This window comes from Prionailurus viverrinus, chromosome A3 (assembly GCF_022837055.1).
Source record: "Prionailurus viverrinus isolate Anna chromosome A3, UM_Priviv_1.0, whole genome shotgun sequence".
Classification (NCBI taxonomy): domain Eukaryota; kingdom Metazoa; phylum Chordata; class Mammalia; order Carnivora; family Felidae; genus Prionailurus; species Prionailurus viverrinus.
The window spans coordinates 86,852,615-86,879,310 of NC_062563.1; the positions used below are offsets into that span (position 1 = coordinate 86,852,615).

The 26,696-nt window shown below is 40.2% G+C and overlaps 1 protein-coding gene across 1 annotated transcript in view; it reads left to right on the forward strand.

Annotated features, from left to right (window-relative positions):
* ANTXR1 (ANTXR cell adhesion molecule 1) overlaps positions 1 to 5,268 on the forward strand; it is a 221,566-nt gene extending 216,298 nt beyond the window's left edge. The window contains exon 18 of the mRNA XM_047851231.1: positions 1,300 to 5,268. Coding sequence (XP_047707187.1) covers positions 1,300 to 1,560 — 261 coding nt within the window. The 3' untranslated portion in view covers positions 1,561 to 5,268. The remainder of the gene's footprint in view (positions 1 to 1,299) is intronic.
* The last annotated feature ends 21,428 nt before the right edge of the window (positions 5,269 to 26,696 follow it).

The following is a 26,696-nucleotide window of genomic DNA, read 5'->3' on the forward strand; positions in this document are numbered from 1 at the left end:
ATTCTGTAGGCATCTGGGAGACACAGTTGAGGGGACAATAAAATGCCCTGTAGGCACCGGAAGTTTGAAGGGAGGCTAGGACCCCACAGGGTGGTCCACAGCCTGTCCAGGCAGTCCAGGAGGTTCTGATGGGAAAAGTGAAGGGAGCACAGGCACCAGAAGGAGAACGTCATCTGTTGGGGGTACAGGGAGCGCAGGACTAACTTTGAAGCGCCAAGAGGTGACATCACAGAGGAGAATTACATAGGACTGGCTGCAGATTCTGGACTCTCTAAAGGCTGCTGTAGGGGGCTCTAGGTATCTTCTCTGCATTGTCCAGTCAGGTGCCCAGGAAGGATGGGGAGAAAAGTAGAATTCAAGGTAGATGTGTGCTTTGCAATAAAATGTCCCCAGAACCTAAGGGTGCCTGAGCAGGTGCAGCAGCATCTGGAAGAAGAGGGACTGCCTCAACCAGAGCAAGGGGAGGATAAATTGTTCATTACAGAGCTTTGGAGAAGGCAGGGGCATGGAGAGAGAAGCTGTATCGACTGGGGTCCTATTCACATCAGTAGGGAGAGCTGCCTCCTTAATTTATTACCCAGCATGAAAGGTTGAAGGGAGCAAATGTTGATGAGGAGAGACAAATGCATGAGTGCCCCTGAGAATCACCCCAGTTTGCCATATTGGTGACAATGCAGATCACAGATTGATTCAGCACCCTTGAAGTATAGTATAGGAGAAGCTCGTGTTGTTAACCTTCTACTGCCTCCAGAAGTGTAACTGAAATCAGTTGAAACAAGTTCCTTTCATTTAAAAAAAATTAGGGAACCCTCCTTAGAAGACATTAAAGTGTGGCCGGAAGAAGAGAGGTTCTGGAGCCTATCAGGGATTCCAGTCACCAACCCCACCTCTTCCTGGTTGTGTGGCCTCGGGAAAATGATTTCATCTTTTTGAGCCTCAGTTTCCCCATCTATGAAATTGAACATATGATAAAGGTACCTGGCTGGCAAGGCTATTGAAGAGATTAAATTTGATAACCTCTGTACATAGCTTGACCCCATGCATCCAACCTAGTTAAGGTCAGTCCCCTTCTCTTCTTCCTCTTTGAGAGAGAGACTCCAAGAAAATGAATTTTGACAAACAATTTTACACAGAAAGAAGAAATTTGTTGTCAAGCTCTATGGTATGCCAGAAGAGCACTGCCATAAACATCGCGTTTGCTTTGTACATATTTCTTTCAAGCTGCCCACCGTGCTTCCCAGCTGCCCTGCTCCAAACAGCAAGCATCAGCTCACGTCCTTCTCTCTGATTCTCTTACAGGGGCGCTGTATCAACTTCACCAGAGTCAAGAACAATCAGCCTGCCAAGTACCCCCTCAACAACGCCTACCACACCACCTCACCGCCTCCTGCCCCCATTTACACGCCCCCACCCCCTGCTCCCCACTGCCCTCCCCCACCCCCCAGTGCTCCCACTCCTCCAATTCCATCCCCACCTTCTACCCTTCCCCCTCCTCCTCAAGCTCCACCTCCCAACAGGGCGCCACCCCCCTCCCGACCTCCTCCCAGGCCTTCTGTCTAGAACCCAAAGTTCATGCTCTGGGCTCTTAGAAACTTTGGGGAGGAGGCTCCTCTGTGGTGTTAGAATAAGTCTTTCCAGTTAGGGGAGGCTTCTGCTTTGGAAATGAGTGGTGATAAAGCCCACTGATCTTCACACACCTTAAAAATTGGTTTGTAATGCCAATACATCGACAATTGTGATCAGCAGAAAGAAAGAGAAATTTTGAAATGCCTCTAAACAAATGATGAGGCAACTACAGTCACAATTATAGCCAGCCAGCCATCACCTCTAGAAGGTTCCAGAGACAGTGAAACTGCTGAGATGCTCTAAATGGGATTGTGTCTCATGGAGACCAATAAGAAAATAATTTCTCTGAGGGTGAAATGCAGAGTCGGATGGATGAGAAATAACATTGCTGGGTTTCTAAATGCTGCCTTCCCTCCTCCACTCCACCTCCATCACTTGACCCTGGACCCTTGGCCTAGGAACCAAGGAACCCTCGCCCAAGAAAGTGAAAACCCTTTGCCTACAACTTTGGGAAAAGCTTGGGTTCTCCATTGTGGCAAGAAACTCAACATCAGACAGGTATCTGACAGGTATCTGAACAAAAGCATGTTCGCCTGGGATTTGCAGAGGAATAAAAACATATGCCTTATTTTACTTTCAAATTCTCCCAGTTTCCAAGTGAGGGAGAGAGCAGGTGTTTACAGATGGAAAAAGGTATGTTGCCACGTTGCTGTGTAAGTGAAATCAGGTGTGTGCATTGACAGGAGAGTACTGATGAGAGCATCAGACAGTTTCTAAAACCCACAGGCCATCAGCAGCTAGAGGTGGCTGGCTTTGGCCCGACATGGTCCCCTAAATCAACAGACATGGCATTGTTGAAGAGCAACCTGTTAATTATTCATCTTAAAAACCAAGATTTGGCTTCAGTTTAAATCACTTAAGATACGAAGAAGTGACTGATCCCATTTTTTAGAGACAAACATGAGTTGATCTTCCCAAAATGGTGTCAGTAGCGCCTACCATACAATTTTGCTGGGGTTTTTTTTCTTTCTTTTTTGGTAAAGTTGTGTACCAGAGACTTCTATTCCAGCTGAGAGACAAGGGTCCTAACATAATATGGAAACCATCCCCACCTGCTTTAATTAACCACAAAAAAAGTCATGTATGTGTAGACGTAAATATATTTCTCCTTGGCTTTTCAACATTCTCATAAATATCAGCTATCAACCCAGGAGGAATACACTAGATGTTCTGCCTGAAATTCCCACCAGGCCTGGGATCCACCCCATTCCTCCAAGTCTTTCTGAATCTGTTGTCATCAGTAAACCCTATAATCACTTTCTAAACATTGGGCTTCATCAACCAGGGTAAAAACAGAGGGCCATTGTTGAGCACCTCCTATACCATCCTATTCAAAATTATCTTCCCCTCCAGCTTCCCACAGGTCTTAAAATTCCTCTCCCAAAGTGCTCAAAGACTTAAATCTTTTCTGGAACAAAGCAGCATATAAAATAAATATAAACCTAGCACTTTGGGTTATGATCTCCAAAGATCCTTTAAGAACCCATCAAGCCAGCCTGATTCTTGGACCTTACTTAGAGACATAAGGACCTGGTAGGCATTCCATAAACACCAGTTCTTGTAGACATTGTAGATATGGCAGACATTACTTATCAATCACAGCACTATCCATGAAGCCCAACAATTTCTTCAACAGCCCTCAGATCACAACTACAAAGAGCCTCCATTCATCAGTCAGAATTGAGAGAGAGATGAGCCCTATTTTCCATCCCTGCTTTAGAAGTCAGAAACAAACAGGAATTGCATGGAGAAATGGGGAACTCTTGGGCAGCAAAGGTACAGTCGGGGGGAAATAGATCTAGGCAGAGTGCCTTATTGGGGGGCCATACGCACTAAATCTGCAGTGCCAATGCCAAACTGACACTTCTCCAAGTGTACTTCAGACCAGCCCTTCTCCTGACCTGCCACTTCCGAAGAATCTCCCAGCCATTGTCTAGAGCGAAAATTAGATATGGTTTCCAGGACTTATGAAAGCAACCTCCCTTTGCCACCCCCTCAACCTGGCCTATATTATCTATTTTTAGAACACTAGGCTTCTTCTTTAGTATAGTCCCTCATGAAGCAGGGGCCAGAATGTCTCAGCCACTTGCAGTGACATTGCTGGACTCCAGAAAACCATTCCATAGGAGAATGGGTTCCCCAGGCTCACAGCGTAGAGACGTTGAGCCCATGGCAACTGTTTTGACTGCTGGCAGTACAAAACGGTCCACCCCCCACCACTAGCCCCATGACTCACTGCGGCCATAAGAAAGTTCAAGCCAAGATGCTGACGTCATACAACAAGATGGCGGGCATCATTCAGGATCTCAACAGCACATCAGTCAGAAGCCCTGTGCGGTTTCCACAATATTTTGGTGAACTTTTTGATGAATAGGGAACTGCAAATATATGATGATTTTGAAGAGGATTAGCAGGGTTTGTCCTTCAAACTGACTCATCATGTCATCCCTACTCATTTAGAATTACAGTTAAGAAGGTGAAACTTCTAGACTGTATGAACAAGGCAATAGTAGGCTAGTACAGACAAGAAAATTCTTTAACTGGTTTATAAAATCTATCAGTACTTGTATCATTCCCTGTCAAAGGCAGCAGACATATGATTGTGATCAGGAAACTGCACAAAACTATTGTTTCAACCCCCATGTTATTGTCCTTGTGAAGTTTTTTTTTAATAAAAGCCAACTTTTTGTTGTATATATTCGTATTCCATGTGTTAGATGGAAGCATTTCCTATCCAGTGTGAATAAAAAAGAACAGTTGTAGTAAATTATTATAAAGCCAATGATATTTCATGGCAGGTTATTCTACCAAGCTGTGCTTGTTGGTTTTTCCCATGACTGTATTGCTTTTTGAAATGTACAAATAGTTACCGAAATGACGAGACCCTTGTTTGCACAGCATTAATAAGGACCTTGAGTTTCGTGGTCCCCTCTTTTGAAGACCAGCTCACAAGCAGTTTCTGGCCTGGAGCTTTGCACGTATTCCAGTGAGACTGGAAAAGTTCTCTGTTTTACCAAGATCAAGAACAGAGCTGGTGGACAAATTAATTAATAGTCTTGGATATCTGGCCATGGGTAACTTCATTGTAAATATCACTAAAATGGGTAGAGATGATTTTAATGTCTCATAAACACTAGAGTCCAAACACTGTCAGATGAGAAAAAACCTATCAAAGAACTAGGAAAAAAATAATAATTATTATGAGATAGTGAGCAAGTTTCAGCCCAATGCCAACTCAATAAAAACAATTAATGCTGTGTAAAATGGGTTGAATTAGCTTGCAAACTATATAAAGATATATGCAGTGAAACACCTGTTAATGCACACAAGATGGGAATGAGGTGTTCTAGTCAATTGCCTTTTCTAGTTATCTGAGCTCTACTATATTATCATACTTGGATAACCAATTTAAAACAATTAGAATATGATTTTTTTAAATACACTTAACATTAAACTCTTCCTCTAATTCTTTCTCCTTTCTGTGATAATTCAGAACACAGTTATGGATCTCCAGTGAGTCATTGTTATAAAAAATGAGTTATCACTGTACTATGCTATAAGAGACTGGGCTAACCCTGCACAATGACAAACTCTGGAAGTTGCTTTTAAAAAAAAAATAATAACAATAAAATACTAAAATCATCTCTTTTACTGGTTATTTGTCTCTTTGTTATAAAAATAAAGTGTAGACTGTTCAACTACTTAACATCTTGATGATAATAAAACAACTGTTGTTATGCAAATTATATTTCTGAAATCATTATTATATTTCCAGTAAGTTCTTTACTGTCTTGATTATTGTCATTTTTTTCCTTAGCTGTCCAACATTAAAAATATTCTTTATTTCTTTTTTTTTTAACGTTTACTTATTTTTGAGAGAGAGGGAGAGAGGCCAAGAGGGGAGGGGCAGAGAGAGAGGAGAACAGAGGATCCGAAGAGGGCTCTGTCCTGACAGCAGAGAGCCCAGCATGGGGCTCAAACTCACAAACTGTGAGATCATGACCTGAAGTTGGACATTTAACTGACTGAGCCACGCAGGCACCCCTAAAATATTCTCTATTTCTAGTAACAGTTTTAAAATTTAAAATGGAATCCAAGCTAAATAAAAATATAAAGTAAAAAGTCGAAACGGAGAAGCACACAGAAAAAAAAAAACGTAGTGGACCAGTCAGGATTGTTTCTGGCTGCCTGTAACAAGATTTGGGGCCATGACTGATTTGATTCTCACAGCAAGGACTCCAGAGGTTTGCAGCTGCTCAAGAAACCAGGCAGCATTACAGCCAGTGCTGCAGTAAGTACCTTTCCTTCCGTATACATCTCAAAATATTTTTATTATATCTGCAATTCTGATACAAACCACTTGATTCCTAGCATCTTCAATCCAGCTCCTTCATTGAAATTTTTGTGTAGGTAAGAGTGTCTCTTACTAGTTCCTGAATTTGTTTCTTTTACAAGTCTTCCTTCAACCCTGAATTCATCTTAATGGGAATAAAACCATCTGCAAACAGAAACCCATGCCACATTTTTTTCCAAGATTGCAATAGTATTTACTTTTTAATAGCTTTTCGGGCACATGCACATTTTTAAATTACATTCTTAATCATTAAATGGTTTTGAGATAACCGGCTAGCAATTTGGAAGGAAAAAGAAAACTTGGAGCTCTACTTCACTCCTTACACCAAAATTAACTACAGCTGTATTTAATTTAAGTGTAACAAATAAAATGAAGAAAGTACTAGAAGTGGAAAAAATATTTACTGTATCATATGAGGAATTTTTAAATCCTGCATATTACCAACCAACTTTCTCATGAAATCGTTTCAACTACCCTGAGTAATGCTCCAATGCATTAAGTTGAATAAACAACAGAAATAAGGTCATCGATCAGGTACTGTGAACTTGAGCAGATCTACAATTTTCCATCACTAAATCCAATGTTCTGCCCTCAGATAAATGTATGTTTCTCTGGAGTCTCATTTAGGTATAGAACAACCCATACAACACTTTGTCCCTCTAAATACATTACAAACAAGGTCTAAGTGCTCACAATTACCAAGCACTGGGTAAAGCTATAGAGTTGGTATCCGCAAAACAGATGAGTCTACTCTGATTACAATTGTTTTGTTATTTTATTATGATTACAACTGTATCATGTTGGCTGGAACCACCACATCCTCATCAAATTTATACCTAAACAAATTAGAAGTAATCTCTGATTCCTCCCCTTTTTATGTAACATTCAAATAGTCAGTTACATAGATTCTCCCATCTCTACTAAAAATGGGACCATTTTAATTGTTGGGGTTTGAAACTGTGCAACATCTCCTTTATTTAGTTTTAAATATCATCTCACAATGTACTTACAAGGCAACAGCTAACAAAGCTCTGCCTAAGTCACTTGAGAGCTTAAAACAAAGTTCTGTGTACCTTAGCTGGCATCTTTAGTTGCTAGTTGCTTATAAACATTAAAATAAATACAACTCGTAAAAGACATTTTCCTTTGTGTAGTGAAGTGGTTTGCATTCTTGCAAAACATTTTAAAGTTTATTTATTATTTTTGAGAGAGAGAGAGAGAGAGAGAGAGAGAGAGAGAGAGAGAGAGAACCAGTGGGGGAGGGGCTGGGGGTCCAAAGGATCTGAAGGGGGCTCTGTGCTGACAGCAGAGAGCAGGATGCGGGGCTCGAACCCATGAACTGTGAGATCATGACCTGAGCCGAAATCAAGAGTCAGATGCTTAACTGACTAAGCCACCTAGGTGCCCTACAAAACATTTTTAAAGTACAAGAAATGTGGGGTATGAGTGCTAAGAGTCCAGAAAACATTAATGAACATTAATTTTCTTCTGAAAGAGAAGTCATAAGACAGGCCATCTCTCAGCCACCCATCACTAGTCCCTTTCAAAAATGCACCCTCAAGAGCCATGGAAGAATTACAGCCCTCTATCACATTTTTTAAAAAATACAAACATTTTAACTTCCCCCTCCCTCTGAGGCACACCCTAACTTTGCAGGATACAGACCACCTGTCTTTTTGCTTAGTTTTACTCTTGAAAGTATTACCTATAGATTCTCTAAGAGACTGGCTCAAAATTAATGATAATCTTCATTTTCAACCAAGATCTTATAGAAACAGATAAATATTCCACATGAATGGAAAGAGTGTTTCATAGATATGGTGATGCAGAAGCACTGACATTCATCTGAACTTGGAGGAAAGGGCTTCTCCCCAGCTGGGGTGGATTCCAAAAGGGAAGCAACCTGTCTCTGCCATGGGTGGCCCACAGCGGTATTCAAAGGTCAGGCTCCAAAGGGTGGAAGGAAAGACAGCAGGAGCTAGGAAGGTGAGAGGAGCCAATCCAGGCAAGAGAGGCAAGAAGGAGGAAGTACTGAATGAGGCTGCATAATTTCTGGCAATCCAACAACTGGAATTAAGTAGGGTGCAGATAAACTAGGGCTTGGGAGATTAGCTCAGCTACATGTCCTGCTGGCTAAAAACATCAGGCATGGTAATATAGTCACTAGCATATAACAAAAAACAAGGGCACCTTGGTGGCTCAGTCAGTTAAGTGTTCTGACTCTTGGTTTTTGGCTCAGGTCATGATCTCACATTTCTTTAGTTCAAGCCCCTCCACAGGCTCTGTGTGGACAACATGGAGCCTACTTGCGATTCTCTCTCTCCCTCTCTCTCTCTCTGCTCCTGCCCCACTCATGCAGCCTCTGTCTCTCTCAAGTAAAACTTAAAACAAACAAACAAATAAACAAAGAACCAAGGGACTATTTTTCTGGCAGCAATAACCATACTGTTGAGCACGCCCCGGCTGAGAACAATACTGACATCTGATGACCTTGAGCAAAGTGAAAGTGCAGACAGACCCTGTTCAATTCCTTTCCTTTCAAATGGTCCTATAAAACCTCAGGTGAATAAATCCATCCTTAAGGGGAGTAGTGTGAGTTTAAGTCATCTCTTTAGGAAGATAATTTTCTTTCCTGCTTCAAACAAGCATGTGCGTTTTTGCTACAAATACTCCCTTCTAATGCCTCTGTTGACTGCCTTCTCCCCTCTCTGTGCAGACCTGGGTGTGGTGATCACCTCTAGGTGCTCACACGGACACATGGTCAGTGTCTGTGTAACACATGTTCCATTTATGTGCTTTTGCTTCCTGTGTTTCATTAAGGCTGAACAGACTTTCAGACCCATTTACATTTGTATCTCCTCCAATGATGTAATCACTGCTATGAGGAATATGACCTGCAGAGCTCCAGGAGAATTTGATTCCAACCTGACCCTTGTCAGACATTTCCAAGAGCCCCCAAAGCTACCAAAGTGAATGCTCACTCTGAATAGGCCCCTCTCATTCCCTATGTTACTTGCTGAGACTGTTGTTTCTTATAGCATTTTGATGTTTAACTGTTTTTTTTTTTTATTTTTTTTTATTTTTTTAAATTTACATCCAAATTAGTTAGCATATAGTGAAACAATGATTTCAGGAGTAGATTCCTTAATGCCCCTTACCCATTTACCCCACCCCCCCCCACAACCCCTCCAGTAACCCTCAGTTTGTTCTCCATATTTATGAGTCTCTTATGTTTTGTCCCCTCCATGTTTTTATATTATTTTTGTTTCCCTTCCCTTATGTTCATCTGTTTTGTCTCTTAAAGTCCTCATATGAGTGAATTCATATGATTTTTGTCTTTCCCTGACTAATTTCACTTGGCATAATTCCCTCCAGTTCCATCCACGTAGTTGCAAATGGCAAGATTTCATTCTTTTTGATTGCTGAGTAATACTCCAGTGTGTGTGTGTGTGTGTGTGTGTGTGTGTGTGTGTGTGTGTATACCACATTTTCTTTAGCCATTCATCCATCGATGGACATTTGGACTCTTTCCATACTTTGGCTATTGTTGATATTGCTGCTATAAACATGGGGGTGCATGTTGTCCCTTCGAAACAGCACACCTGTATCCCTTGGATAAATACCTAGTAGTGCAATTGCTGGGTTGTAGGGTAGTTCTATTTTTAATTTTGTGAGGAATCTCCACTCTGTTTTCCAGAGTGGCTGCACCAGCTTGCATTGCCATTAACTCTGTTTTTATAGGCTTTTCAATATTTGTTTTTAGGAGGTTCCTAAAAGATAATTATCTTTATTTAATTTTGAACCATTAGTAAAAACAAGAAGAGATCCTGTCCAGCACTATGTGCAGGATATATTTTCTTGCTTTTAATTAATAGGAAATGGTAATTGATTTTTAAAAATGACTTTAATTTCCTTAGCAAGTTAGGAATAGGGGAAGAAAAAAAAAAGCTTCCTTAACCTGATAAAAAGGTATCCTCCAAACATACTTACTGTTGAATGCTAGGAGTATTCCCTCCACAATAAAAAACAAGAAAAGATTCTAACCATCACCATTATTGTTCACCTTTGGTTCTAGCCAATGCAGTAACAAAAACAAAATTAAAAAGCAATTATAAATATCAGGAAGCAAAAAACTGTCATTATTTTCAGACAACATAACTGACTACCTGAAAATTCCATGAGAATCAACTTAAAACTTATTACAACTAATAAAAGAAGCCAGTAAGCTGGCCAGGTAAATGATCAGCACCATCACTGACTGTGACCAGTTAGAAAACTATCCATTCAGAATAGAAAAAATACATCAATCTTACATGTTTATATTATTAAATTATATATAAATTCTATATAATTATATAGTTATATTCTATATGTAAATTATATAAATATACAAATTAATTAGAAACAAACATACCAAAAAATGTACAAAACCCATAGGAAGACAACTATAAAATTTTATGAACTCTCCTTACTAGATGGAGAGTGGTACTGCATTCCTGAATTGGAAAACTTAACACTGAAATGACATTAAGTTCTCCCACAAATAATCTACAAATCTAAATGAAGGCCAATAAATCACCTAGCAAGATTTTGAAGTAATTTCAAATGCAGATTCTAAGTTTTAATTAGAGGGGTGCCTGGGTGGCTCAGTTGGTTAAATATCTGACTTCGGCTCAGGTCATGATCTCACAGTCCATGAGTTTGAGCCCCACATGAGGCACTGTGCTGACAGCTCAGAGCCTTGGAGCCTGCTTTGTCTCTCCCTCTCTCTCTGATCCTCCCCTGGCTTGTGCGCTCTCTCGCTCTCTCTCTCTCTCTCTCTCTCTCGTCTCTCTCTCTCAAAAATAAATAAACATTAAAAAAAATTTAAGTTTTAATTAGAAAAGTAAATGGACAATATAGCCAGTATATGGTAATACAACAGAACAATTTTCAGAAACAGACCTGTAAATATATGGAAGTTTGTTTATGATAATGGTAGAATATCCAAGGACTAATTCTTTAATAAAGAGCTATCTAACTGGGGAGAGAAGATGAAATTTCTATCTCTACTGCATAGGAAAATAGATTTAAAAGAGAATACAAGAGAAGTACTTCTAATTAATAGTGACTGTGCCCTTAGAAGCACTATCCTGTGACTTGAAGCTTCATTTAATCTTACCAATTAGACAGTTCTCAACTCCTAGGAAAAAGCAAAAAAAAAAAAAAGGGTAGAGAGAAAAATGGAAGGGCAGGAGTTGTCAAGGTGAGGGTAAGGAGGAAAAGAAAAAGGGATCTCTCAGCCCCACACTCGGGCACTACACTAGAACATATATTGGTGTAGCCTCTCCAGTAACAATTCTACACAATTGGTGCCTGTCACATGGTAGTTAACCAATGTTAGTTAAATGAACAAACATATAAATGAAGAATCTCAACATGTCCAAATGTTTATGAAAATCAACAATAGGAATGGAAGCTGTATCTGAGACAACGTTTTCTTTCAAGAACCAGAGGTAATAAGCAAGTTCTCATTTCTCCATTGCCTTTGAGCAAATATTCAAAGCATGGACTCTCACTGGGTGGTATTGAATGAATTCCTATAAAAATTCATTAACTTCGTCAGCTTACTGGATTGCTTTTCAATGCATACACATTCTTCCACATGCTATGTCAGTTGAGGTCAAGTCCTTTTTTGCAGTTGGTCTGGGAGGAAAAATAAGAATAGATGCCAGGAAGTTAGGGTAGGTGCCAGAAGGAAAAAAAAAATAAAAGGCGCCAGCCCTGGCAGTCACCAGAACAATCCACTCCAATTTGCCTCGTTTGTTTATCAGATGTCCTGTCTCAGGACCAGATTCCCTTGCCATTCTACAAATGCATAGAGCAAGACCCAACAGTTGTGTAATGGCTCACTGAGGAAACAGCAAGGATCCAGAATCAGCAGTCAAGATGTTGTGATCTTCATTAATGCATCCGTCAATAAAGCAGCTATTTATTTGTAGATTTACCTTCTGATACTTCACAACTACCTGAGAGGGGCTTTGTTGAGCCCATGGTAAGGAGCTCTCCTCACCTTGGCTTGCTGAGCACACCATCTATTAAATTCAGTCCCAACTACTGCTAATGTTTTTGCCTCTAGAACAGAAACTGATACTCACTTTCCTTTTTCTTTTTTTTTAATCAAAAGATTTTGGTTTTTTAGAAGAGTTTTAGGTTTACAGGAAAACTGACCAGATAATGTGGAGAATTCCCACATATCCCCTCTTCCCTGTACATAGTTCTCCTTATTATTAACATCTTGCATTAGTGTGGTACATTTGTTATAATTGATAAGTCAATATTAAGAGTCCATAGTTTACATTTGAGTTACTCTTTGTGTTACAAATGCACATGTATCCACCATGCATCACACAGTATCATGCCGAATAGTTCCATCACCTCTTCATCCTGCCTCCTCTCTCCCCTTGAATCCCTGGAAACCTCTGATAGTTATACTGTCTCCATAGTCTTGCCTTTTCCAGAATACTATATAGCTGGAATCATACACTGTGTAGACTTTTCAGATTGGTTTCTTTCCCTTAGCAATATGCATTTAAGCTTCTTCTATGTCTTTTCAATGTTTGATAGCTCATCTTTTCACTGCTGAGTAATATTCCACTGTCTGGATGTTTATCCATTCACCTACTGAAGGACACTGACATTCACTTTCTGACTGACTTGAACAGCTCATAGAGAGGAATCAGTGGTGTGGCTTTATGTAGTCCATAAACTACTAAGATGTGTGTGTGTGTGTGTGTGTGTGTGTGTGTGTGTGTGTGTTTAAAAGATACAGGTTGGCGCCTGGATGGCACAGTCGGTTAAGCGTCCGACTTCAGCTCAGGTCACGATCTCGCGGTCCGTGAGTTCGAGCCCCGTGTCGGGCTCTGGGCTGATGGCTCAGAGCCTGGAGCCTGTTTCCAATTCTGTGTCTTCTTCTCTCTATGCCCCTCCCCCTTCATGCTCTGTCTCTCTGTCTCAAAAATAAATAAACGTTAAAAAAAATTTTTTTTTTAAATAATAAAAAAAAAAAGATACAGGTTGGGAGAAAATGAAAGTTATCCGTTATTTCAACACCAACGCAAAGCCTCTTAAACATCTTACTTTAACCCTCTCAGTCCTTTTTTTTTATACATATGCCCATTTTAAAATATTGAAATCAGGGGCAACTGGCTGGCTCAGTCGGTAGAGCATGGCGATTCTCAATCTCAGTGTCATGAGTTTGAGTCCTACACTGGGTATGGAGCCTACTTTAAAAAATAATAAAAAGTAAAATATCAAAATAATACTATAAATAAATTTTTAACCTTGTGTTTCTTAACATTATGAAAATGTGTAGTGGACAGTAGGATACTCTGCCCAGATCCCCTCTTCAAGGCTGACAAATAACATACCCACCCCCGGTTGCTGGGAATATCAGCTGCTGTCCATAGTATTTTGTATTCCCCAGTTTCACTGCTATTTGTCTAAGGACAATTTTTGTTCCTATTGCTATAAATTTATTGGGCTTCCTGAATCTAAAAGTATGCATCTGTGTATTCATCAATATGAATCGTTTTCAGCCATTATGCCTTCAAAAATTGCCTTTCTTCCTTTCTCTCTCCTTTCCTTCTGGACTTAGACCTATGTTACACCTTCCCAGCCCATCCTCCATATCTCTTAACCTGTATTTCATATTTTCTACCTCTTTGTCTCTCTGTTAGGCATTCTAGATCATTTCTTCAGATCTCTGTTCCTGTTCATCAGCATTTCACCTACATCTAATTTTCTCTTTAAATCCTCATTTGAGGTTTTTTAATTTCAGTTTTTACATTTGTCTTTTATTAAAAGTTATTTTTTGTTGGTTTTCAAGTATGCCTGTTTATCTTTCATAAGTGCTGTACCTTACCAGTTTTCTTTCTTTAAATATATTAAACATGTTTAATTTGCATTTTATATCCAATAATTCCCATATCTAAAAGCTTTGCTGGCCTGATTCTGTGGTTTGTTGTTCCTGCTGACTTTTGCGTATAGTGCCTTGTCTCCTTAAATGCTTTTTGACTTTGACTCTGAGCCTACATTCCTCAGAACTTTATTCATGGAAAACTCTGAGGTTTGTGTTGTGACTGCATTTCACCAAAGAAAATTTATGTTTGCTTCTTCCAAATATCTGGAATCATCACCAATCCAGAACTGTTTAAAAACAAATTCTAACCTAAAGGTATTTAGAATCATGCAGGTAGTGTAAATTTGGGTTACAAATTTGAGTTAATGCCAGCCTGTGGTTAAGAATTCTCAAGAGAAAATTTTCTCCCTCAACCCAACACTGGCAAGCAACCTATTCCTTGCTATTACTAGGAGGAATAGTAGAGTAAGGCAGAGTATATTTCTAGTTCATTCATACACTAAGTTGCCTTATAGGGCCCCAGCTTGTTACATTGGCTCTTGTCTCCTATGCACTCGACCAACATCGATCATCAAAATGAAAGCTGGTCCTTGAAGAAATGACTTATTCCAGAGTTGGTACACAAAAAAAGTACAAGATGAGCCTGGAACATAGATGTGCAATACAGATAAGTAAATGATGAAGATAGATAGATGGATAGATGGATAGATAAAAGATCTTCCCCCCCCATAAAAGAAAAAAAGTATTCCTTAAAATAGAATGTCCACAAATAAATGCCAACTACATAAAGAATGATATAATTACACAGTTGGTATTTTGGCAACCACAATAGTAACAACTGTTTCAAACAAGAATGATAAATAGATATTTAAACTAATGAGCAAAAGTATGATTGGGAAACAGGATATTTGGTGTCAAAACATATCACCAGATATTCTTAGTAATTATAAATTTATAGTAACTTTATCATGGAGAAACTTGACAGATACCACCTTCAGCAAGTAATCACAGATGAAAAGTTGGTATCATGTGCTTCTGTATATGACGCGCTGAGGACACAACATCGCTTCCGTGATACTCTTGCCAAAAATGTATAAGCTAAATCCAATCATGAGGAAATATCAGACAGACACGAATTGAGGGAAATTCTAGAAAACAGCTGACTGGTGCTCTTCAGAAATGTCCAAGACCAAGGAAATGCAAAGAAAGACTGTAGAACTGTTGTAGATTAAAGGAGAGTAATGAGGGGTGCCTGGGTGGCTCAGTCGGTTAAGCGGCCGACTTCAGCTCAGGTCATGATCTCGCACTCTGTGAGTTCGAGCCCTGCGTCGGGCTCTGTGCTGACAGCTCAGAGCCTGGAGCCTGTTTCAGATTCTGTGTCTCCCTCTCTCTCTGACCCTCCCCCGTTCATGCTCTGTCTCTCCCTGTCTCAAAAATAAATAAACGTTAAAAAAAAATTAAAAAAATAAAATAAAATAAAATAAAATAAAGGAGAGTAATGAGATAAGAAAAGAGATGCAGCCTGTGATCCTGGGTTGGATACTAGATCAGAGGCTTTTTGTTGTTATTATTATAAAGGACATTATTGAAACAACTAGAAAAAAATTGAATGAGGTCTATATATTGGATAATAGTATTTTATTCATGTTAATTTTATGAATTTGATAACTATACTATAGTTACATAAAAGAATGTCCCTGTTTTTAGGGAAGGTATACATACATACATATGTGTGTATATGTGTATATGTATGTATACACACACCAATATATATGTATATGTGTGTGTATATATACACATACAGAGAGTATATACACCCACACACACATATACACACACAGAGATGGGTAATAGATATAAATACAGATATAGATGTAGATATTGGTATACAGAAAGGGAGGAGAGACTAAAGCAAAGGTGGTAAAATATTAACCACGTGAACACATGGAAATCTGGTGAAGAACATACTCCAGGATTCTTTGTACCATTATGCTATTTGGAACATTTTTGTGAATCTGAAATTATTTCAGAATAAAAGTTAAAGACATGAAAGCTGATTTGGACAGTCCAAAACCAGGATTAGAATCAGGTCTGGCCTTGGTCTCCAGTCCTGCTCATCTCCCAGGGCAAGGCTGTGCCAAAGTGGAGGAAGACTAAGGACAACCTGAATTTTACAAAGTCAGAATCAGTGAAGCTGGAGAATGATGAGACTGAGTGAGCTATGAGGCGAGGGACAATGAGGGGTGCAGGCGGACGTGCCACCAATACCTGGTACTTATTAACAGCAAGAGAATCACAAGGATATGCTGACTACAAACAGCAGATTAACAGAAGCTCTCGGAGAAACAATAGTCTGTACAATCGTTTCCAAACTATCCAGTTTCTTATATTACCTTCAGATTTCAGGGGGAAAAAAAGCAAATAAATCAGCTGCAATTTAATATGAACTCATTTGATTTATTAAGACTTGTTGAAACTCTCCCAACACATATTGGTCTAAATACAGTAATCATCAGTCCCATGGGGATATTCTAACTTAAATTATTTTTAAGAATTAAAGAAAATTTAAAATTCAGTTCATTAGTCACACCAGCCACTTTTCAAGTACTCAATGGTCGCATGTGACTACTGACTAAGAGCTACTGTACTGGCAGCATAGCTATAGAACATTTCCATCATTGCAGAAAATTCTGGACATCCTGGAATTCTGCAGAAAACATGGTACCTCACTGTTCTAGAAGCTGAAGAACTCATCACTGATGAAGATGGCTGTGATTTTTTTTAATTTCATTGTCTTTGACTCATGGAAAATACCAGGCAAAACATGAGAAAAAATCTTCAATAAAAAAACCCCTCAAAAACCTTTAAACATTCCACTTCCTGTAGGATTTAATATTAGGAGAGTTCTTTCTGCCAGATGGGAGAAACTCATCGAGAAGAAGTGGGAAGAACCTTGAGACTGTTGCAAGCATTGTCCAGAAGATTCTGGTGCTCCTATGTCCTCTGACTTCTTGGTTGATCCACATTTCCACCCACCTTCCACACCCACCTCTGCTCTGTGGAAAATATTGTTCATGGTCCATTCACTACACAGAATGGTTTGGCAAGAAAGGCTTGAGCAAGACAAACTACCCATAATAAGCCTGTAATATTATCGAAGGAAGTAAGGAAATTGACTTAAACATCCAAATTAGGGAGCTAAGGAGTTAGAATCTGGATTGAACAGGACTGGAAGGGAATTGTGAAACATGACCCAACAATGGCTGATTGCTCAATGCACAAAAATATAAACACTTGCATAGTAATAATAAACATCAACTTCAAATAGTAGTTATTTCTAAAGAGAAGGAGGAGAAAAAAACATCAGAAAGGGACATACGGAGAGCTTTAACTGGATTTGTTAATATTTTCTTTTAAAAATCTGATGCAGGGGTAGCTTAAGGTTAAAGTCTTATAGAGCTATCATATGGTATTCTTGGAATGTTCCTCTGTGTTTGAAATATTTCATAACAAAAGAAAAGTTTAATAAAATAAATTCTACTTCTCCTGCTTAGTATTTGTGTGATCCTGAGTTTCCTTTTTTTCTAGCTGCAAATGAGACCAATATAATATCTACTAGATGGGCTGTTGGGACGGGTTCAGGAGACACTCAGAAACCAATCAAGACACCTGTGTGGAGTCTGGCAGGAGGCCTCGGGAGTGGCCGGGCACCAGGCTGTGTGGTGGTCCAGACCAACCAATCGGGCATGTGGCATGGAGTCGTCATGCTCTGCTCCAAAATGTGAGACCAGAGATGGCCCATTTTCCTTTGGACTGGAACAGATTGGAGGAATGAAGCTGGGTCTTGACGTTCCAGTTTAAACAGAAAGGAGGTTTGGATTTGTAAGCCTCTCTGCTTATTTTGGCTGCCTGCGCTTACTGTTTCCACATCTGTCCTGGGGTCCGGGGAAGCCAAATGTGTGGATGTAAACGTACACATCAGCACTTCAGGGACCCAGATTCAACGCCACGGATCTATAAATGCAGCGACAGGCAGCCACCTGAGTAACTAGAGGCTGGAAATAGCTGAGAGAAGAGGGGCCAGTTTGGAATGGTTCCCAACCCTCCCTCAGCCACCCTCCATGGTGCCCTCGGTCACTGAACTCTCAGTCAAGTGACCTCTTTCCACCCCAACACTTCTGAACGCTATCCTCCCTTTCTTCTTTTCCCCCTGGAGTCCTCATTTCTGGGAAAACGTCTCTCCATCCGTGCTTCACCCCTGCCCCTTCCTCCTGTCCTTCAGAGACCTGGCTCTCCCCTGAGGCTGCCTCCCTGACAGCCTGGCCCCACACACCAAAGCTGCCCAGAGGCAGTTCTGGAATCTTCCTAACTTCTCCCACTACCCAAACCCCTACACCTCTTCTTAAGTATGTCATCAACCAGCTTTTTGGGCACGGTCTTCATAAATTCTGATGCTTCACAGGACTCTGACCTTGGTTTTCTTCGTACCACATACTCTCTTCATCTCCATTCCCATGATTTCAATTTTCCTTATGGGTTAGTGGATCCTAAATCTGTAGAGCCAACGCAGATGTCTCCCCAACATTCCAGATCCATCCTTCCAAACACATCTGGACATAACTACCTGGATATGATCCAGTCACCTCAATGGCACATCCTCTTCCTCTCCCATCTCCAAAGAGTGCTTATCTTTTTTTTTTTTAAATTTTTTTTTCAACATTTTTAATTTATTTTTGGGACAGAGAGAGGCAGAGCATGAACGGGGGAGGGGCAGAGAGAGAGGGAGTCACAGGATCGGAAACAGGCTCCAGGCTCTGAGCCATCAGCCCAGAGCCTGACGCGGGGCTCGAACTCACGGACCGCGAGATCGTGACCTGGCCGAAGTCGGACGCTTAACCGACTGCGCCACCCAGGCGCCCCCAAAGAGTGCTTATCTTAAACACCATTGTCTCAGTCACCTAATCGTGACCCCATCTCCTCCTAACTCTCACATCTAGTTAGTGACCAAGTTCTGTTGATTTTGCTTCAGGAATAAATAATAACCTCTTCCACTGCAGCCTCATGTCCCTTCTAAATTCAGGATTCATCATCCATTCCCTGATACATGAAGCAACCGTCCCCTACTTTGCTCTCCGGTTCTCTCACTTTGGCCTTCCAAATAGGGACTCCAGAGTTAAGTCTCTAAAACACAACGTTGATCTTGTCTCACCCCGACCCTAGGGCCTGTTTGTAAAACTAAGCCCAAACTCCTTAACAAAACCCTTGATCATCTAACCCCTAAACAAAAAGAATGAGCTCTAGAACCAGACTGTCAGGGATCTAACCCCAGCTACCCCACTTACAAATTGAGGGACCTTAAGGTCAGTTTCCTCATCTGTAAATGTGTATGATAATTGTACATATAAGACATGTTAGCTGCCATTGTTAACTTTCTAGTCTCACTTCTCATCCCTCCTGCACTAGCACCTATGCTCCATCCAGTTACATGGAATTATTACATGTTCCCTGATAGCACCAAGCTCTGTCATGATTCCTGGTACATCTTATCCCTCTTCCTGGAATGCCTTCCCTCTCCCTTGTCAATCTAGAGAACTCTTATTTAAGCTTACATATTACCTCTTCTGTGAAACCTTCCATGATTTCATCTTCCTCTATTATCTGTTACATATCTCTATCATAGCACTCACCATAAAATCTAATTATTTTGTCTCTGCTCAACTCTTACCCCAACTAGCTGATAGGAAAGGACTGTGACTAATTCATCTTTGTTTCTCCAGCACTTAACGCAAAACCACATATGTACCAGAGGTTCATTAATTGCACGAATGACTTAAAAGTGAGGAACCTGGGCCCCAGAAAAATGAATCGTTTAGCTCACTCTTCTCAGTGCTTCTCCAGTCTTCCACAGAATAGCAATGTTGCAGCGAGAAGGGATGAAGTAGCATAAAAATGCACTGAGCTATGTAACTGCAACCCAGATCTGTCAATAAACCCAAGATCTATCAAAACTAACAGGGTTTCCAATCAAGATAGCATACTACTACCTTTCATTCCCTTGAAAGACCTCATTAAAATGACAGTAAAAATATTTAAAAGTTCATCACAATAAAGAGAGTGGGAGTATCCATCAGTGGACAATGGATTGCAATACATTTCTGAAGGACAGAAAACAAATACATGAGGAGCTGGCAAAGGATGAAACAAGATGGAGGATGCTATGGTCTACAGGACCCATGGAGGGGATGGAGCTGAAGATTGAGACCCCTGCCCTGAATAGCCCCAGAGAGGGTCTCAACTCACAAATGCCAGGTGTTAGAGAATGGGAGTAAGATGAAGGGCTGAAAACAAGGAGATTAATGGAAATTCTGTATACAAAAGAGTTGTCCCCAACTTGTGCAGAAGTAGCAGACTTGTATTCTCTAATCATACCCTCTTTACTCCAAACAAACATAACAGAGGGTTCTTCCCTTTAAAGAGTAGACAAGCTGGGAAAAGCTAGGGTGGCCAGAGTAGGGCATTTGGAGTCTCCTTGGTAAGATCCAACTTCCTGCCCACTCTCCTTCTTTAAACAAAGCCTACCAGTTGAAAAGCTCCTCCCTCATACGCAGACTTCCCAATCGCCTTTTTCTATTGCTTCATCCTTGAATATAACTAAAACCTCACTAGACTTTTGAGAGAAGCCTAGACTGTGAGAAAGACCAACATAAACATTAAGATATGGGTAACTCAGAGACAAGAAGGTCTCTAGTATCCTCAGTAAGATCTGTGACATCACATAAAATAATAACAAGATACTATGAATAAAGGAAACAATTCAAAAAGAAATCTAAAAATCATCCGAATGATTGGAAAATAAAGTTAAGAAAACCCCCTAGCAAAGAAAATAAAAGTAAAGGGAAATATTATATAAAAGAAAAAAGGGGCACCTGGGTAGCTCTGTCGATTAGGCATTTGACTCTTGGTTTCAGCTGAGGTCTGATCTCACGGTTTGAGTTCGAGCCCCACATTGGGCTCCATGCTGACAGTGTGGAGCCTGCATGGGATTCTCTCTCTCTTCCTCTCTCTCTGCCCCTAACCCACTTGCTCTCTCTTTCAAAATACATAAATAAACTTAAAAAAAAAAAACAAAATTCATAGAAGATCAATCCATCTGACCCATAGAAGTCCCAGTGAAAAAGAGAGGGAGTATAGGAAACAGAAAGGGAGTAGAATTATTTTTAAAACAGTACCCCACTCACCCAGATTTGAAGGATACAAGTCTTTAGATTGAAAGGTCAGCCAAATGCAGTGCCAAAAATGAAAAAGAAAGCAAAATAGACAGAGGTGAAATTTCAAGACCCCCAAGGATAAAAAGAATAATCCTAAAAGCCTCTAGAAAGGAAAAATAAAATTGTCTACAGGGGAACAGGAACCAGACTGGTATCAGAGATTACATCAGAGATAAGGGTTTCTAGAAAACACTGGAACAAAGCCTTAAAATTTCTGAGAAAAATTTAGTTTCAACATAAAATTATATACCCTGTCAAACTATCATTGAAAATATAAAATTAAGACAAAGATATTTTGAGACCTTCAAGGAAAGAAAATTTTACTGCCTTTCTATTAATATACTTGAAGATGAGCCCCAGCAAAAAAAAAAAAAAAAAAAAAGAGTAAAATGAGAAAGAAGATGACACAGGATCCTAGAAACAAGAGATTCAACCCAGGAGGTTAAGGATCCAAGATAAAAACTATTTAGCACAGTGAGAAAGAAATAATTCCAGATTCAAGCAAGATAGCAGAGGACCCAAGAATGAAAATCAAGGAAAAGGGTGGATTCTATACATATGATACTATTCTTGATTACTTAGAAGAACTTAAGCTTGTAATTCAGAAAGACAATGCAAGAAGAAAAGAAAGTTCATTGAAAATTCCAGAAAAAATTAAAACTGAACAAAAAAAATATATATAATATAATTAGAATGCTCTAGTTGAAAATGCAATGAAAATATGTACATATTTATAATATAAACAATTTTTATTATTGTTTTTAACTTTTGGATCAACATATAGGCAAAGCATAAAAATTAATGATGGTTATAGTTATGAATATATTACAAATATATGAATACATTAAAAATACAAAAGGAGGGGCGCCTGGGTGGCTCAGTAGGTTGAGCATCCGACTTTGGCTCAGGTCATGATCTCACGGTTCTTGAGTTCGAGCCCCACGTGGGGCTCTGTGCTGACAGCTTGCAGCATGGATCCTGCTTCAATTCTGTGTCTCCCTCTCTCTCTGCCCTCCCCCCATTCATGCTCTGTCTCTCTGTTCTCTCAAAAATAAATAAACATTATGGGGTGCTTGAGTGGCTCAGTCAGTTAAGTGTCCAACTTCAGCTCAGGTCATGATCTCATGGTTTGTGAGTCTGAGCCCTGCATCAGGCTCTGGGCTGACAGCTCAGAGCCTGAAGCCCACTTCAGATTCTGTGTCTCCCGCTGTCTGCCCCTCCACTGCTTGCATTCTGTCACTCGCATTGCCTCAAAAATAAATAAACATTTAAAAAAATTTTTTTAATAAATAAACGTTAAAAAAAAATTTTTTTTTAAATACAAAGGGAAAGGGGCACCTGGGTGGCTCAGTCGGTTAAGCATTCGACTTCTGCTCAGGTCATGATCTCACAGTTTGTGAGTCCGAGCCCCGCGTCAGGCTCTATGCTGACAGCTCAGAGCCTGGAGCCTGCTTCAGATTCTATGTCTCCCCTTCTCTCTAACCCTCCCCCACTCATGCCCTATCTCTTTCTCTCTCAAAAATAAACATAAAAAACCTAAAAAAAATACAAAGGGAAAAAATGCAAAGGGAAAATTATAGATGACAAGCTGAAAGATGTAAGTGAAAGAGAGGTAAATGAAAAAGAAAAGAAGCAAATCATATATACATATATATATATATACATACATATATATATATATATATATATATACACACACACACACACTGTTAAAAGATGCCATCTATAATTGATAGAAAAAGAAATAAAAAGGTGACCAAAACCTTTAAAGTTACAAAGATAATTAATGAAGGAACTAAAAATAGTACTATAACTATGTAACTGCGTTCAATTTTCATCTATTATTGCAAGAAGAAATTAAATAATGTCTAATTTACTAAATCAAAAAGTGATATGTAGATATGTAGATCAGATGCTCTGATGATATATGACAGATGGAATACATGTGTTAGCCTCCACTAGCTTCCAAAATCCCACTACAGATGCAGTAAAAGACGTTTTAAGGCATAAACACACCAAGGAAAATAAATCATAACATTCTAAAATTGATTGAGGTGATGGGTGCACAACTCTGTGAATATATTAAATCCACTGAATTGTACACTTTTTTTGAGAGAGAGTGTGTGTACCAAGCAGGGGAGGGGCACAGGAAGAGGGAAGGATATGATATTAAGCAGGCTCCGTGCACAACGGAGCCCACCTTGGGGCTCGATCTCATGACCACCTGTGACATCATGACTTGAGTTAAAATCAAGAGTCAGTTGCTTAACCAGCTGAGCCACCCAGGCGCCCCCCACTGAATTGTACACTTTAAGTGGGTGAATTGTATGGAATATTAATTATATTTTAATAAATTTTATTTTAAAACAAAAGAATGGATGATGAGAAAATAGTGACAAATTTTCAGAAATTAGCAGATGGATGAGTGAGAAATAACCCAAGGGTCACCTTAAAAAAAAAAAACAACGAGGGGCGCCTGGGTGGCGCAGTCGGTTGGGCGTCCGACTTCAGCCAGGTCACGATCTCGCGGTTCGTGAGTTCGAGCCCCGCGTCAGGCTCTGGGCTGATGGCTCGGAGCCTGGAGCCTGTCTCCGATTCTGTGTCTCCCTCTCTCTCTGCCCCTCCCCCGTTCATGCTCTGTCTCTCTCTGTCCCAAAAATAAATAAAAACGTTGAAAAAAAAAATTAAAAAAAAAAAAAAAAAAACAACGGTATTCCAAGACCACAGTGGAGACAGCCTCAAAACACTTCACACTACTATTGATGCCTCAAAGATCTAGAAATCAGCCATGCCTGATACTGGAAGTGGGGGTGAGGGAGGGAAAAAAATAGGAGGCTGACCAACTAAGAAACCTTCCTTCATGCCACACAACTGAGCTGCTGCCCATGGAGTTTTTGTCCTAATACTAATGTAAACACAGAAAACTGAGCTAACCAAAATATTAATAACACTGTATTAGAAAGATGGAGGATGAGAAGTGTGCGAGTAGAACAGTAGGGGCCAGGGTAAGTAATATGAAAGAAGGTTAAAACCTCATCTTTTTTTAAGTCAATAGTAAATGACTAGGGGCGCCTGGGTGGCTCAGCCAGTGAAGCCTCTCACTTTGACTCAGGTCATGATCTCACGGCTCATGACTTTGAGACCCGCATCGGGCTCTGTGCTGACAGCTCAGAGCCTGGAGCCTGCTTGGGATTCTGTGTCTCCTTCTGTCTGCCCCTCCCCTGCTCACACTCCATCTCTCTCTCTCTCTCTCTCTCTCTCTCTCTCTCTCTCTCTCTCTCAAAAATAAACATGAAAAAAAATCGTTTAAATAGTAAATGACTAAAACCGAATAATCAAGAAATAGCATTGCAAGCAAATCAGTTTAGAAACGTGGAGGAAAATATCACACTAATTGAAAGCGGTTGCTTCCGTGAAGTGGGAAAGTGGTTGGTGTGGGGGAGGTGGTCAGGAGACTGCTTTTCTTGGAAGTATTTATTGTCCTCCCTTTTCTTAATAGCTTTATTGAGATATAATTAACATGCCGTAAAGTCCTTCCATTTAACGTGCACAATTCAATGGGTTTTAGGGTATTTACAGAGTTATGCAACCATCGCCACATTCTAATTTTAGATTATTCTCATCATCTCAAAAAGAAACTTGTACCGCTATTTTAATAACAAGCCTTGTAGAACTAGTTCACCCGTTAAACCTTGATAAAATAAAATAAAATAAAAACTAAATTTAAAAAAGAAACAAAGCAACAATTAAGAGCGGTTTCCTCTGGGAAGCAGGGCTCAGGGTGGGTGGCCATGGCCTGAGAGACAAGAGCTTTCCATTGTTGGCTTTCTGTAACATTGTCTGCTTTTTTATTTTAAGAGCATACATGTACTGTTTTTATTTTATCATTTTCTTCCAAAGTTATAGCAATTCCCTAAGCACAATGGAAAGCGAGAGATTACATTTGAGGCAGCATGTGAGGCCTTTCAGAAGCCCTGTGAGGTGAGAATTGTCCCTCTGGCTGACTTGAGCAGAAGTCACCACAACAAAGGTGCTTCTCAGAGTTCCCTGGGGCCGGAGTCTGGGTGAGCCTGTCTTTGGAGAGGATGAGGCAGAGGACGGAGCCCCAGAGCACTCAAATGTGCAGCCTCCACCATCAGACACCCAGGCCAGGGACTGTGATGTGAGAACCGAAGATCCTCCTCCCAGGAGGAAAGAGAAATGTAGCATCTGACATCCCAGCCAGTCTTCTCTCCCCAGAGGCAGTTTTCACTCCTCTGGAGATTAGGCCCTTTTTAAGTTTTGCATTTTCCTACACTTTAAAAAAAAAAAAAAGACCAAAGAATGTCACTGGCCACATGGGCATTGTTCTCGCCTCTGCCTTAAATTCTGTTTCTCATCTGGCTGCAGAGAGAGGTAGCCATTACTTGCCAGCAAACTGTCTCTGGGAAGAAAGGAATGGAAAATGTGAGTATATTTTCTTCCAAAATCCCAAAGAATCCTCACCTCAGCATAACCAATGAGAATTAGCTACCCAATGAACCACACTGGAAAAAAAAAAAAATTAAAAACAGTCATAATTTCTCAGTGCCTGATGGCATCTGAATTTACAGCAAGATCTCTCTTCCTGGACCCCAAGATGCTGCCATGTAAGGGGAAGGCTTCCCAAATAGGACTAAAGGAGTGAATCTCTCGGGTGAGGACCGCTCTGCAGGCAGAGCCTGGATGGAGAGATAGGATGAGCCGCATCAGAAATGACAAGGAATTTGAGACTTGAAGTTAGAGGTGGTAAACTGCTCATAACCTCCAAATCGTGACCAAACCTGCCCAGTCACGACCGCTTCTCACTTGTTCCTAAGTGTAAACCCCACCACTCCTGTTCCCAGGCTGTCAGCAGTGCAGCCTTTGGGAACCCACTAGGGCTATAACACTATATGCCCCAGGAAAGTTCATCTCATAAATTTCTTTTTAACCAGGATACCTGGGTGAAAACCCTGTTATAAGAATGGGACATAGAACAGATAAGTTTTTACTGGGGAAAAAAGAAAAAGAGTGGGTAGGAGACCTTATTAGGTGGCCAGCCCTGATGAGATATGGGTTCCAGCTTTGGGCAATACTCAGTGGAGCAAATAGCAAGGAGGAAAATGGAGCATGAGTGATACAATACAATAAACATGTGATAGGGAAAATAAGAGAAAAGTAAAATGATGTACTAATTTATACATTATTTTTCCTTTATTTCATTTTAATTACTGACAGCCATTTTATCTTAAATATGGTTCTTGAAAATAAGAAATTTAATGCAAAGTGAATATGCAACAAAAGGATTAAACACCATGAAGAAGTGGGATTTATCCCTGGGATGCAAGGATGTTTCAACATACATAAATCAATAAATGTGATACATCATATTAAAAGAATGAAGGATACGGGGCACCTGGGTAGCTCAGTCTGTTAAGCATCTGACTTCGGCTCAGGTCTGATCTCATGGTTTGTGAGTTGGAGCCCTGCACTGGGCTCTCCGCTGTCAGCACAGAGCCTGCTTCAGATCTTCTGTCCCCCTCTCCCT